This window comes from Hetaerina americana, unplaced genomic scaffold (assembly GCF_022747635.1).
Source record: "Hetaerina americana unplaced genomic scaffold, ioHetAmer1.1.p SCAF_37, whole genome shotgun sequence".
Lineage (NCBI taxonomy): Eukaryota > Metazoa > Arthropoda > Insecta > Odonata > Calopterygidae > Hetaerina > Hetaerina americana.
Window position 1 is genome coordinate 2930137 of NW_027286952.1, and position 15374 is coordinate 2945510.

Genomic DNA, 15374 nt, shown 5'->3' on the forward strand with positions numbered 1-15374 from the left:
TTCAGAAGGTTGAGAATGGGTAAAAAAAGCTGGGACTGAGAACCCTGCAAAATATTAGCCACAAAATTTGGCATAATTGCACTGAGTGCCCGCATGAATGCTATGATAAGGGAGCTAAGGAAGGCTATCTGGGCCTCCACTGTGTATTAATGTGGCTCGTAAACATTAGATAGATGCCTGTAGTTAATCTAAAATTGTCATTGGTTTGATCTTCCAACAGCGCCAATTGTATTTTTCATAGATACAACTCGTAGATTTAAAATATTATAATATTTGAAGTTCGGTGCAACAATCTGCTGTGTGGGGTTTCTGCGACTGCCTCTAGTCTGCTCGGTAGAAAGGCTCAATTTAATTTGCTAGTTTTCAGAGAATTGTTTTGGATTGCTTGATTTGCCCTTCACTATTAACTTGAAGGCATTGAACCCCATTGGGGCGGCCGTTTTAAGTGATGGTGTCACTTGAAAAACTTAAGGAAGGAAATGGGAGACCACCTCACTTAAATAACCCATGCTGCCTGTAGATCAGAGTATGAGTCTTGGCAAATTGGTTTGGTTCACTTAGAAATGCGTCATGGCCGGTGGTGGAGGGGGAGAGGCATAGTGCGCGGAACCAGTGAGAATGGGGACAGGGAATGTTGTTGCACACTGTTGAAGACACAAACCTGGGCCCTCTCGGTGGGAAGCCTGTGCGTCAGCCACCACACCATCTCTATCCCCCTGTGAATACAAATGTACCTGATTGTATGGGAAAAATGAATATGTCGCTTTGACTATCCTTCTGCCAATGCAGCAGGAGAAATTTGTTCATATTTTGTGTGGGTGCACGTTGTTGGATGATGAGAGAGGGGAGAAAGGCATCAGGGGGAATGGGTGTTTGTTTGCCTTAGGTTTGCTTCCCCCATCGAGGGTGAAATCTGAGGCAAGTGGAGGAAAGACACGTGCAGGAATGGATGGGTGGATTTCACGTTGAGGTTCCTCTTCTAACAAAGGTTTGCGAATGAGGCAATTGATTCCATTTCCATGTTGGACAGTTTCCATTCAACTCTCTTGAGTAGAAATACCGGAGAGTCCTCCTATCCATGCATTAATCCAGACCAAAAGATTTTAATGGATATGATAATTTTCCAACTAGGTACAGATTCTGCATCACACTAGTTCCACTGTTGTTTCATATTTGTGGGTGAGGTGCTGCTTATTTTCAGTGGCTTCAAACAAATAAGGCGTGGAGTTGCATGCAACCGTTTGACTCATCACTTAGTAATTTGCTGTGTGCTCAATGGAGGTGTGTTTAAATTCAGTCACTCAGTCAAGTGTATGAATTTAAAAGTGTTGCCACATGATGCAATGAATCACCTTGGCTTGGTTAAATAAGGCTCTATCTCTAGTCACACTTTTTATAAATAAAGAGTTCTCATTTCTCCTACGGAGGAAACTTCAAACTAGGAAACATTTCATGGAAATGGAACATGGATTCAGAAATCCACACACAGGAACAAGAAAGAGCATTCAACTACAAAGATGCCTGAGGAAAGTTAATATCAGAAAGTTGTGTGTGTGCCATCATAAACGTATTCTGTATGTTTATGAATGTTGATATAATTTGGTTTGGGGTTAAGAGTTAGTGAGAAAGATAGGTAAATTTTGAGTGCATTTAGCAGTGAAGTAAAATTCATGTTCCAAGGCAGGTTTTTAGCTTGGACTCTCTGGTTCTTGCGGTACTAAACTTAAAAGAAAGTACTTAAATTCATTTTTGTAACCATCTTAAATATAAATTTGGCCAAATATTTTAAATAATTGTCCAATCATTAGTAAATTCTCTTTCCAACTAATTAATTAATTTGTTCTTTGAACTGTGGTCAACGTAGGTGGTGATCAGCTGCAGTTTCAGTATCAGGCTGGTGCTGGACCATTGGGTGTCAGCGTGGAGACATCGTATCGTTTGGCAGATGACAACTGGCATTCTGTGCTTGTGGAGAGGAACAGGTGAATATCTAATTTATTTGTGATAAAAACATCACTTCACTATAGTCACTTATAAGCATCAAAATACAGAAATGGTGTCTATCTAACAAAATCCGAAGGAAATTGGTGTGATTATGCATAAAGAACAATATTGAGGAAGTAAACCAGTTACTCAAGACGGGAGTGGATGTGGGCTCTGATCACAATTTAGTAATTATTTATTTTATTTTGCATTAGTCCGAAAACAGCACTTCAACCTTTACCTCTGACTTTGAATGTTGATATAACAATTTGACAATGACATACACCCAAAGCCCTAGGTGGAGGAAAAACCACCTAGACGGGGATCGAACCCATGACCTCTCAGATGAGGACGTTACCCAGCCGCCACCGGGGCCGGCAATTTATGAGATGTAGTATCCAATTTGAAAAGATAGGACAGGGAAGGCTGTTTAGGAAATGAAATTTGGAAACATTAACAGGAACGACAAGAAAGGAGTATCAGTAGACATTAGAGAAAATTATGAGGGAGCTGAGTACTAAAGAGAAGAAATGGAACACATATCTAAAACATCATCCTGAAAGCCACAAACAGGACTAAAGGAATATTAAATGGGAAAAGGACCAGGAAACTATGGATTATGGTCAAGGTGATTAGAAGGATAGATGGTAGAAGGAAATGCAAGAATACAAACAAAGAGTTCAATAATAAACTGAGGCATTAAACAAATAAAGAGGAAGGGCGAAATTGGTGCCTTGTAAAGGAAGGTGAAAGCACTGTCAGGAAGTAGAAAAGGAAAATCATTGCAAAGATGAAGGATAGTATTTCAGGAAGTGAAGATTCGAGAGAGATGGGTGGAATATTAGAGGAACCTAATGGTGAAGACAGTAGGCCAGGAAGCTTAGGCATGGGAAGAGAATATGACAGAGATGAGAATTGCTTATGCCGAGCCATACTTAATGGCAAGATAGAAAGGGCATTAAGGGAATTGAAATTGAATAAGTCCATGGGGTCGGACAGCATTCCTGTGGAACTACTTAAAGGTTTAAGAAGGAGGTTACATGGGAGGAAGAGTTTTTATGAGTTATTTCTTGAGGAAGGAATTTGGTATGATGAACTTATGAGATCAGTGTTGGTTTCCATTCCAAAAAAGGGCATGGCAGCCATATGTGAGAACTATGGAACAGCAGCTGTGATTTGTATTAAGCTCAAGCAGTGCTCAGGATCACCATCAAAGGGACGGAGAAGAGGGCAATTGATTACTAAGGGGCTGATCAATTAGGGCTCAGAAGAGGGACAGGCACAAGTGATGCCATTGCAGTAATGATGCCTACAGTACATATGGAACATCTAATAATGTCAGGATGTATATATTTGTTTCGTTTATTTGAAAAAAGGTATTTGATGGACTAATATGGGAAGAATGAATGAATTTATTGCAGAAGATAGGAGTAGATTGGGGAGGGACAGGTGACATCCATTATTTGTATGTACATCTGTGAAACTGCTCAGCTGCAATGGATGGTTGGAGAGTTGGGTTGGGCTGTGTTAGGAAGAGGAGTGAGGCGGGGCTGTCTATTACCATCCTTGCTTTTCTTATATATATATAAGGAGGAAATGGTTTAAGAGGCATGGGGAGAGCTATAAATGAGAATGGATGGGGAATTTTCATTAAAAATGAGTTAGGTTTGCTGATGATTTAATTTAAGTTAGTCTGCCAAGGGATTAAAATTGTTGTTGATAACATTAGAAAATCAAAGATTTGGGATGAGAATTATTATAAACCAAGCAAAAGTTATTAGGTTTTCAAGAAAGGAGAATGCGAAGTTAAGCCTTAATTAGGGGGGATCATAAACTAGAGCATATGAAACAGTTTTTCTATTTCAATAGGGTTTAGGGCCAAAGTTTGTCTGTGGATAAGGTGAAGTGGACAGAAAGGAAAATAAACAAGGAGGTGCTAGGTGCCAAGTGAGGGAGGGGATAGGATTTTGGGAGAAATTAAAAAGATACAGGGAAGATGGATGCAGAGCATACTGATTGGGATGTTGAAGAATGTGATAGAGGGGAGAACGTTGGACAAGTAAGGAAGGAGCAGGAACAGGATAGGGATGTCTTGGATAGGGGATGAAGGGAGGAAGTATTCTGAATTGAAAAGAGGCTATTATAGAGTTGGATGTCAGGTTGTGTTTTGCAAGGTATACGCTGGCAAATACAGCACAAGTACTGTATTTTCCTGCGAAACATTATCCCCCCTCAAAATACATCTAAAATATGGAGTGCGTCTTATGCACTGGTTATCAAAATTAAGGGTTGAAATTTGTGTCTAAAACTTCTGGTTTTTATAAATGTAACTTTTAATGTATTTTATAGCATTTTGTTTTTTTTATATGAATAATGGTTTCAAGTAAATATTTCCTTAATTTTTTCTGTTTGTAAAAATAACAAGTTCGCATAATATGCCTTTTGCTTTACTCTGAAAGAGGGAACATTCAATTAAAATGAGTCCATTGACATCTGAAGTCAAAATTTTTCCAAGAAGATGGAGATTTAACTGAAAATTGTAAACATTGTTAAAGGGGAAAAGGGGAATTTGCTATGCTATGTTAGACATTTGTCTAAAGCACCTGCAATATTGCGTGCCCACACACAACAACATGATAAAGAAACTGCCCATGCGCATAAAAAGCCCTGTGATACCAATTAAGTCCAGTTACAGCTGTATGGATAAATTGAACCAGCGAAGCCACGAGTAATTAATAAAGAGCATAGCATTATTTGGTCCTGTTGTTAGGGAGTGTTGAGGAGGGAGTGTGGAAATAGGTGCTAAAGGGATGGTGAAGGTGGTACGGATAGGTTGTAAACATATGTCTCGATAGTAAAGACCAAGTGGGTACTTACGCAGTTCATCTCATGCAAGTGCCAGACATGTGCCAAATACATTATCTGCATGAATTGAAAACTGTTTATTCCCTCAATGATGATGTATATTTTTTCCTTGTCAGGAAAGAGGCAAGGATGGTGGTTGATGGTGCATTGAAGGCGGAGGTCAGGGAGCCACCCGGCCCTGTCAGGGCCCTCCACCTCACTTCTGACCTTGTTGTGGGTGAGTGCACTCCCTCCCCTTGCTTGTGTCCCCTGCTCAAGATTGTTCCATTTTAATTTCCATTGGAGATGTTTATTTTGCTCGAGAATGTAAGAGGGAGAAGGCTAAGTTGATGCTTGTGCGGTGGGGGATGTTTTCATGGGGTCGCTCACTCTTGGTTGTTGGCGCGGAGAGGCGCCTTGGGGTGGAGAGTGCATGCAGGGGAGGTGGAGCGGACCAAAGTGAAGGACGGGGGAGATGCTGGGTTGGCCGTGGCAGCTCTTGGAATTGAGTTTTTGGTGTGGGAGCAATGGCACTGTGGTGGAGATTTCTCAATCTCAAGAGGAAGTAATTAGTTATAAGCATCTATGTACGATGGCTGTTCAGAAGGTAACCTCCATTATGCTAAAACAAATACATTGGAATACATAGAGAAAATATATTTTCATCTAAAAATAACATATCTTGACTATTTTTATACATGTTTTCCTAACAGATTTAAACATTTATGTCATATCTCTGAACTAGTTTTCTAATTCATTCAGCATAAACTTCTGCCGCCTGAGAGATTGTAACCAACCGATGATGGCATCTTGAAGTTTCTTGTTGAGACAAGCACAAAAAATGTTCAGTCGTATTTTCATGCAACAGTCTTAGAAATCTGTGGAAAACTTCCTTAAGAGATCAGATATCATAAAAGGTGGATTTATATGAACTTTTCGTCAATTTTCAGGTGAAGTTCATTGTTGACCACAAATGGGGGGGGGGGGGGCAATTCTACCAATCGTGGGAATTTGTCCATTCACTCTTTAACAAACAACAATACTGATGCACTCAACTCTGTCACTTATCACATTTAGTCCATGCAGAGCACAAATTTCCCGATGAATGTCACCAGCTTTGTAGTTTTTTTATCAGTAAAAACCTTTTAATTGAACAGACTTCACATTTGGTGGAAATTTAAATTAAATAGTTCATTTTGACTTGCTATTGTAAACAAACAACAAGTGAAGCAATCTTCCAGCCACTGCAGCTCGAGGCATACTGACATACTGTGCGCATCAATACAGGGACCATCTGGCTCCCTCCACTAGTTACACAGAAACTGAGGTTACTTACTGGACAGCTATGGTAGATGATTAGTGTGTTTAATCAGCCAAAGATAATTACCATGCATTTTATGAATGGTATTTTTTTTCATTCAGTTAATCGCCACTGTCTTGTATGTTCACATGGAAAACAACCTTATAACTGAAAGTCAGTGGAACTAAGCTCCACATTCAGGCAAGCTCTTTTTTGTATGCTGGGAAAATTTGGCAGTTTATCTGTCCTTAGCAGCTTCTCCCGTCCCCATCATTGACTTTGCCTAAGGGTACATTGAAATTTTGTGCAGTGCTCTCCCATGTACGTATTTCTTGGGATTCTGGGTCGTGACATCTTCTGCAACACTTGCCATCTGACTTACTGCACTGTTGTATCTTTTATAAATTTCGTCATTGCCAACTAATTATTTTCTGGGCAGCATTGGTCCAGGAAAATGAGTTGACAAATGCCGGAGAAGAGTGCCGTCTGCCACCTCTTAGGTTCCCAAGCAGGGGAGTAAGTAACTGGTGTTCATTTGGACCAATGTATCTACTCCACCCGTGGTAGTTGATGCTCTGTTGAGAGACGCGATTGTTTAGGGTTTCCCTGCCTCGTGATCTGTTTGTTCCACTTCCATGCATGCGTAGAGGAAACCAAACAAATGACCTCTATTTCTCTTGGGCTCAACTGAGTTAATCAACATTGAGTGAGGAGCCCTATTAGATGACAGAATATGATGGAAATCCCCCTCTTATTTTTTAGATAAATGCGAGCATAAACCGCTCCATGATCTTTCTAGTGAAGCGAAACACTCGTTTAGCCAAAAAACATTTTGCACATAAATCAATTTAAAACCCGATAATGTGTTCCATGCGAAAAAGAATACATTATAAACAATGTTATTCAAAGGAAATTGTGTATGCATTGTTTAAGATTGTGGATCATGTTTATCTTTTGTTCTACAATGGAATGAAGCAACTGGTGATGCAAACTACTTGTAAAAACAAAAAAGAATTTAAATAAATAGTTCATTATATTTATGCTACATACCTAATTCCCTTTTACTAGGAAGCTGTGTGGAGACATTTCTTTGCCGACGCTTCAAAATTTTTCATAAATGTAACTCTAAATGATCTTAAATAAATTTATGGTACACATTCAATTTAAGGTGATGCCTTGTACTCATGGTACGATGCCACAGTTTCCCGTGACCTCCACATCACATTTAGCCTGCTGTTTTGGACTTAATACGTCTTGAAGGCTTGTGGAGTTTGTGAATGGTAAACAAGCAGGGGTTTGATTTTCAAATTGCCGCCTGCATTGGCAGAAAATAGCACCGTGAGATGGCCTTTCATTGCCTTGTGGTCGGGCAACGCATTTTCTACTGTTATGTGCCCGAGTATAGGTTTGCTTTGGCATCATCTTCCCGAAGAGAACCGTCTCGTCATTATTAAAAACGTGTTGTGGCAGGTTACCCTCTGAACCTATGAGCTTTCTGAAGTCAATGATGAAGTTCGCAGTTGTCTTTGACCAAGGAGCTTGCCGCTTCACCATGCCTCATAATGCCGTGGATGGTGGTTTTTCTTGTTAACTTCTCAAATCATGCACAGCTCCCCTAAAATACTTGTTCATCCATTGATGATCCTGACATCTAAAGATGAGGTTGGCAAAAATCAATTTCCTCTCTCACCAATTATATCCACGTTACTTGTGTCATATAGCAATTGCTTTTTGTTTATACATATGAGATGCAACCTGTCAACATCATTGAGAATACATAACCATTGCATAGATACTCATATCACTCTATTTGAAGTATCTATCTCCTTAGTCTTGTATGTGTTCTTGAAGAAAAAGCCTATCATTGATGTCGACTGATTGTTAACGTGCGTTCTAGATGAGCCTTGCTAACACCTTGTTCTGGATTTTCAATGATTTTACTTTTCATTTCTGCTGTTATATTTTATTTTTATTCTCTTATGGCTTTCTTCTTTCGAATTCTTCTTCTCGGTCAATTTTAAAACTGTGCACAAAATTTTATTAAACTTTGCGCAAAAATCACTAAAAATATCTTTGATCACAAGTTTGGAAAAATGTGTGATCATACATAACAATGTGGCTGACATCCTGTGAAACATACATAGCATTGTGGCTGACAAGGAATCCCTCCCCATACAATGCATATGATGTGCAAGTTGGTCACAGGTTGGCATGCAGTGATTTCAAGTCTGTCCCTCCATTCCTTAGCAAAACAATGGAAATCTGATGGTGGCATTATATAAATCTAGTGATTGTCTTTGGAAGCAAACATTCCATACGTGTGAAACATTTGGTTGGAATTATAAAAAGTGAATGCCTTTCACTCGGCAGGAATTTCATCTTTTATGATTGGCTGTTAGGGACATGGAATATTCTCCTCTCTATTGCCTCAGCAATCAGTTACATGTAGTTTTCGAACCATGTAATCGTTCATTTTTTATACATAGTTTAATAGCTGCAGCAGTTTCTTTCAGAGGGATTGAAATCATTTAGAGCAATTTAAAAAGAGATTTTCAGCCAAAGACCTTCCATTGATTTCAACAGGATAATGTTAATAGGCTCGGGCTGTTCAGTGAAATTACATTTCCTGATGAAATCAGAAATTGAAAGTGTTCTGTATCTTTGTGCATGCAGTAGAATGGAGTTTGAATAAACTTCGGGCTGTGAAAAACTGCATTTTGTCTTTCTGTCTCCTGGAAGTAATCCTGCATAGAAACATGTCTTGGGAGGAACACATTTTCTAATTACATAGAAAGTCAAGTTCCCTATACTTCCTCATTTGAAATATTAGATATTCTGAAAATTTAGAGGTCCTTCTATCAATTTACTACAGTGAATTTAATTCTCATGTCACTTTCAGTATCCTCTTCTGGGGTTCCTCTCCCCATGTGGGCATAATCTTCAAAATCCAAAAGAGGATTATACGTATTATGAGCAATGCTCCTTGCCATGCACCATGTAAACCTCTCTTCAAAAGACTTGGTTTATGACCAGTACCTTGCATATATATATTTAATGTCATCTTGCATGCAAAGGGTAATATTTCTCAGTATAAGTGCAACCACAATTACCATAGTCAGTATACAAGGACCTGCAATGACCTGCACCAACCATTTGTCAGGACACTCAATACTGCCCATGGGCCCAAAGGGCTTAAGGTTATTCAATAAACTTCCCCATGAAATCAAATATGAAACAAAAGTACCCGTTTTCAAGAAGGCGCTGTTTAACCTTTTAAAAAATAATATGTTCTATTCTGTAAATGAATACCTGGAATTGTTGCAACCCATCAATTCTGGCCGAACCAATTAATATGTAATTATACTAGTGTATATATATATATATATATATATACATACATTTTTTATATATATATACATACATTTATATATATATATATATATATATATATATATATATATATATATATATATATATATATATATATATATATATATATATACATTTTATATATATATAAAATGTATATATTTTTATATATGTATATATATACACACAGCATATTTTCAGTCTCGTTTGAAGGAGGCCTCTGAGGGGGCCGAAAGCTCGAACAATTTACCGTATGAGTGTTCTTTTAAATGTTTCTATTCTTTTCTATTTGTGTTATATTGTGTCAGCCCATTATTGTGCCGCTCGTGTGAGTTTTTCCGTACAATTGTTATATATATACATATACATACATATATATTATATAATAATAAATATATATATATAAAATATATATATATATATATATAATATATATATATATATATATATATATATATATATAATAAATATATATTTTAAAATTGTGAAATTTGTATCTGATGTGTCGATATTTGTGTATGTATGAATATGCAACAAATCTCCAGACAAATAAATGTATTATTATTATTTTTTGGCTCTGAATTGTTTCAGTACACTTAAGTGGTCTGTGTTATATAATTTATTGCAATGAGCATCCATATTACTCGCTGGGTCTTATTGTGATTATTTCTTTAAGGGGCTTCTGTTGAGTATCGTGATGGCTATGTGGGCTGTATTCGGGCTCTGCTTCTTAATGGGCAGCTTGCAGATCTCAAGAGCTATGCAACGCGTGGCTTGTATGGTATGTTTGAAAACTTACTTCATTCCTTAATTGCATAGTCATGATGTTATATTGGTCTTGCTGATATGTTGCTTACAAACTCGTATGTGATTGAATACAAGGTACATATGAGTGTACCTGCTTTTCCTAATTCATCTCTTTTGTTGTCATTTAATCTCTTTGTGCTTCTTCCTCTGGCTTGCTAATGTGTGGAGACTGTTTTGGTGCACAGGTGTGAGCAGTGGCTGTGTGGGGAAATGTGAGAGCAGCCCGTGCCTGAATAATGGCACTTGCTATGAGCGCTACGATGGATATACTTGCGATTGCCGTTGGACGGCCTTCAAGGGACCCATTTGTGCTGATGGTAAGAGCTTGAAGGGCACCAGGTTTATACATTCTCCTAAATATAGTTTTTCATTTCTTTGTTTCCATTGAAAATTATAAAAAAGACCCAATGGATTCATCCTAAAAGCAAATTGAACATCTTATTTTAGTGTTAAATATTTCTAATCATGACATTAGTGAAAGGTGTTTTGCTTAATGTCACAAGCAAATTTAAGTGTTCAGGATGTAAGCGATGGCTTTATAATGAGGAATTTTTTTTTTAGGGATGTGAAAACAGTACACTAACGTATGTATTTTGTGGAATGGTACACTTCCTGAGTATAATTGATAGATACATTTCATAGCAACAGAGGGGCTCCTTATTTTCTTGCGGATCCCATCTTTTTGTTGAAGCAGTTCAAGTTTAAATATGCTAACTAAAGTTTTGACATTTGTGGAAAAAGGTGCAGAATCTCCCTTTGACGAGTGTTTGGCGCAGATGAAGAAAATAACCTGTGCATCAGCGCCTTGTTATTTCTGCTGATGGCTGTGTGATCAGTCATTAGTTAATTGTGACCCACAGGGTAGCCGAGGCATGTCTCTGAACATTTTGCGTAATTGGTTCAAGGCCAATAAAGGAGAAACTTCTTGTGTTTTCATTTATTTTCATTTTCTTTGAGTCCATTTCTGTAGCATGAATTTTCATTTTTTAAGAATGATAATATTTAGCAGTAAATCCTCCAGTTTCTTTCTTTGGTAGTTTGATATCATAAACATTGATTATCGTTGGCTAGAAGTTGCTCATCAAGTGTTGGAAATGGTTGATAATGCAGTTTATCAACACAATTACTTCAAAAGTTGATTTTAAAAACAAAAATCTCAACCGTTGCAATACTCGGTAAATATATTTTATTGGCAATGCCCGTGATGTAATGCTCTGACATCAAATGAAGAAATACATCGTATGCAATCACTTAAAACTCTTTGTGCACTTGCTGCGTGTGGAGTGTACAAGCTACGATCTACCGTCTGGTAAATGACGTATGTTTTGAGGTCGCATTAGAATTGCAGTAAACTCTTGATATTATCCATGTGCTAATTGTTGCATGATGAAGCACGGACAACAAAATGGCATGGAAAATATGGTTGTGGTGTAAACAAATTTATTTTTCATTCCGTGTTACAATTCCAGTTTATTAGCTTTGGAAATTACATTTTTTCTGTTTTACAGGCATTTCATGAGAGTGGAATAATAAAATTACAAGAACTCAGAACTATCTGATCAAGTGAATATCGGAACGCGTTTTCCTCGGGAAGCTAAACCAATAATGTAGCCAGGTAAAATAAAAATGACTGGCAAGGACAAGTTACATTAAAGGATTCGTAATTAGGATTCATATTCCTCGCATGACGTGCAGATTACAAAAATGCAGTGCCAGTAGTTGAAGACTTATTTGTTTCATGGTGCATAAATCTGTTTGCTCTCTCCTTAAAGGAGGGTACGGAGTTCCCAGGGCTGGTGAGTGCGAGGGAAACGATAATGGGGAAAGTACGGAGAATACAAAAAATGTTTGTATTAAAACATTAAATATTACGGACAACTTTTGATTTTGTGAAATGATAAACATTTAAGAAAGCCCAGATATTTCAAAATAATAATTTTTGAAAACATAAGAACGCATAGAAACATAGAATGCATAGAAACAAAGTTTCTAAGCATTTAATTGTTTTACGATTGTCATTTTACGTCCAAATATTGTGATACTGCAAAGAGAGGGAATAATAGCATGTATAATTCACAGTGCATATGTGGATAAACGAGAGTTTACTATCCATATAAAAAAAAGCATAAAGCCATTGCCATCATGGGAATATATGGAAGTCTAGGCATATGTGAGTTTTCACTCTAGACTACAAAGGAAAGGCTTGGGGGAAAAGCATGGCCAGAACAGAAAGACTTCATTAATGAGCTTGCCAGTGCTGAGTTGCGAATCATCGTGGGATGACAGAACCACAGTGTGGTTTTGAATTTGACCTGGTTGGTGATGATCTGTTATTTTGCGGTTGCATCACATGGAAGTGTGTGTGGTTGTGGATTTAGGATGGGACTTAGCCCCAATCTGTTTTCGCTGACACAATGGTGTTCATCTTGTTGATGCTGTTTTGAAAGAGGGAATCAGATTGTTGTGGTAGCTACTGACTTTCCACCCAGCGGGGCTGGGTTTGAATCCTGGAGAGGGCAAATATAATTTTCAGTGGTATCTCTATCCCCGCTTGAGATGCTTTGTGAAGGGCACTTTGAGTGAGCAGGACGTCCGGCGGATGGGAGGTTAAGCTGCAGACCCCTCAGCACCTTGCGTTAAGAGCTGGCTAGTGCCGACGCCGGGTTTCTCTCCCCCCTTTTTCCATTCTCATCCATCCCTATTGGCACAAATGACCTCGGATGTCGATTGCCTCCCCTAAATGTACTATTACTGTTCTGAAACATGGCAATCCTAAAAATTTATGGCAGAGTTTGACTACAGGGTCTACTGTGAAAGTAATTTGCGTTCTCTGGGAAAAATAGATTTATGGATCGTACTTGGACAAATGCTAAAATTCTTCAAAATACTCTCCCCCTGCATCAATACACTTTTGGAGAAGTGTCTGCCACGTCTAAGAAGGCACTCCTCTTGACGGGAATGTCTCTCTCAGGAAAGTTGTTACATGCTTTTGAATGTTTTCCCAAAATCTCCCAATGCTTTCCTTTCTGCTCCGACTGCTCGGAGCAAACTGGTAATCAGCTGCATTGGAGGGGCTGACCCCCCCCCCCCAAAATCTCCCTGCCGGTTTTACTGTGCTGCCATGGATAGTTGCGTCACAATAAAATCAGGTGCATTACTTTCATAATGGACCATGTATGTTCTCTTTTGGTCAGGACGTAGAACTAAATACCTGGTTCTTTTGATTTTGTTGTTGCACTCAATTTGACCTTCTAACTTTTTGTTTCTTTCGCTTCTTTTTCAATTTGCAGAAATTGGTGTGAACATGCGCCCAAGCTCTCTGGTGAGGTACCAATTTGTTGGCAGTTACAGGTCCACCATTTCGGAGAAAATAAGAGTTGGATTCACGACTACCAACCCGAAAGGGTTTCTTCTTGGGATGTTTTCAGCTATTTCAGGCGAATATATGATCATAATGATCTCCAATAGTGGTGAGTGTTGTGCTTCCTAATTTTCTCTTGACAGGTAGTAAAAGTTCTAGTAAAATGGAATCAGGATATATTATAAATAATGAGGTAATTATTTTGATTCTTTTGTATTTTTTACAAATTGAACTTGCATTATTGGGATTGGATCAACTGAAGTGTATTATAGCGTTGATAAATGATAGCTGTCTTTGGCAGTTTGTGATCAGGTTTGGGATCATTCAAGGGAAGGGGATTGATCAATGGCAAGGCATTGTTCAGTGTCCAGTAAGTCTGATTGCATCATTTTCAAAGGGAAAGAGTGGCATTTTGCAGGGACCATGTTATCAGCCTGGCAATCTTTATATAAATATCTTATCGACTGAAATTTAATATGGTTATTGCCCTGTAGCAAAACAGCTCAAAGAGGGAACCATAATCACGTGCTTGATGGATTAGTGCATACATAATGTTTGGCGAACAGGATTGATGGGGGCATTTAAATGAATCTTATGCTCACCTTGTGAAATCTCTGCTTTTCTCATTTTTTTTTGCTCAATTTTAATGGGTGGAATGCATTGACAGAATCCATAAATGTCCGATGGCCCCTGATAAATAGTCAAAGGGATATTAGAAAATAAATATAATCGACCAAGAGAAATTTACGGAATGAGGTTACTGATTTTATGTAAGTTAACAAGGGTGTTGTATAATACAAGTTTACCTATAGTTTCATCGTGATATTTTTCCTAGACTGGGATTAGTATTTTATAAATCTCAATTTTAAATAATGGATGATGATAGACATTGTATCTCAAATTGTACCACTTCCCTGATTTAAATTTTGTGGTAACTAGAGTCATCAGTCTCACTGACTCTCAAACAAATCTTGCATGGTCAGGAAGACAGATGTAAGTTAAGGGTAAAGCCGCCACGAAGGGACGTGGGGGGAGATGAGATACTCCTTGACCTTTCCGGGCCTTGTTGGATTCTGGAATTTCTTTGAACAAATGCAGGAAAAACCAGGTATCTAATCTGTGAGTTTTGTTAATTGAATGATGATTCAGACAGGTGGGTTTTGCTTGCTAGGTTTTGATCAATCAATTTGCAACCAAACTTGCATGATATACTTACACAACCACGAGTGTAAAAGAAGGGAAATAGGTGCCAGAATGTAAGAAAGTAAGTTGGTTGAATTTCATCATCATTCCTTCCAGGTCACTTGCGTGTTATTTTTGACTTTGGTTATGAACGGCAGGAGGTAATATTCCCCAAGCAGAACTTTGGATTGGGACAGTACCACGATGTTCGAATTAGCCGAGAAGATTCTGGATCCAAACTCATAATTAAGGTGAGCTGCAACCCTACTCTGTTGTTGCATTGTCTTATAATTTGATATATTTAATGGGGAAGATCACCACGTTTAATTGTAACTTTGATGTGATTCACAACGTAATAACTTTGGATGAAATGCTTGCTGCCACAGTACCTCAATACTCCTGGTGTCGAATTTTGAAAAAGAACTGGAGAAAATTTCACAAGTAACTAAACTTGATTTCTTAAAAGAAAATTGATCATTTATAGATAATTGAATTACTCTCTTCTATTGTATATCCCTGAAATCTTTT

General features: G+C 38.0%; 1 protein-coding gene across 2 annotated transcripts in view; it reads left to right on the top strand.

Annotated features, from left to right (window-relative positions):
• The window catches only part of Nrx-IV (neurexin-4), a 62653-nt gene that overhangs the window by 35851 nt on the left and 11428 nt on the right, over window positions 1-15374 (top strand). For both annotated transcript variants that reach the window (XM_071589408.1, XM_071589409.1), the window contains exons 18-23: window positions 1865-1982; window positions 4965-5065; window positions 10173-10277; window positions 10489-10620; window positions 13594-13773; window positions 14964-15097. In XM_071589408.1, coding sequence (XP_071445509.1) covers window positions 1865-1982; window positions 4965-5065; window positions 10173-10277; window positions 10489-10620; window positions 13594-13773; window positions 14964-15097 — 770 coding nt within the window. The remainder of the gene's footprint in view (window positions 1-1864; window positions 1983-4964; window positions 5066-10172; window positions 10278-10488; window positions 10621-13593; window positions 13774-14963; window positions 15098-15374) is intronic.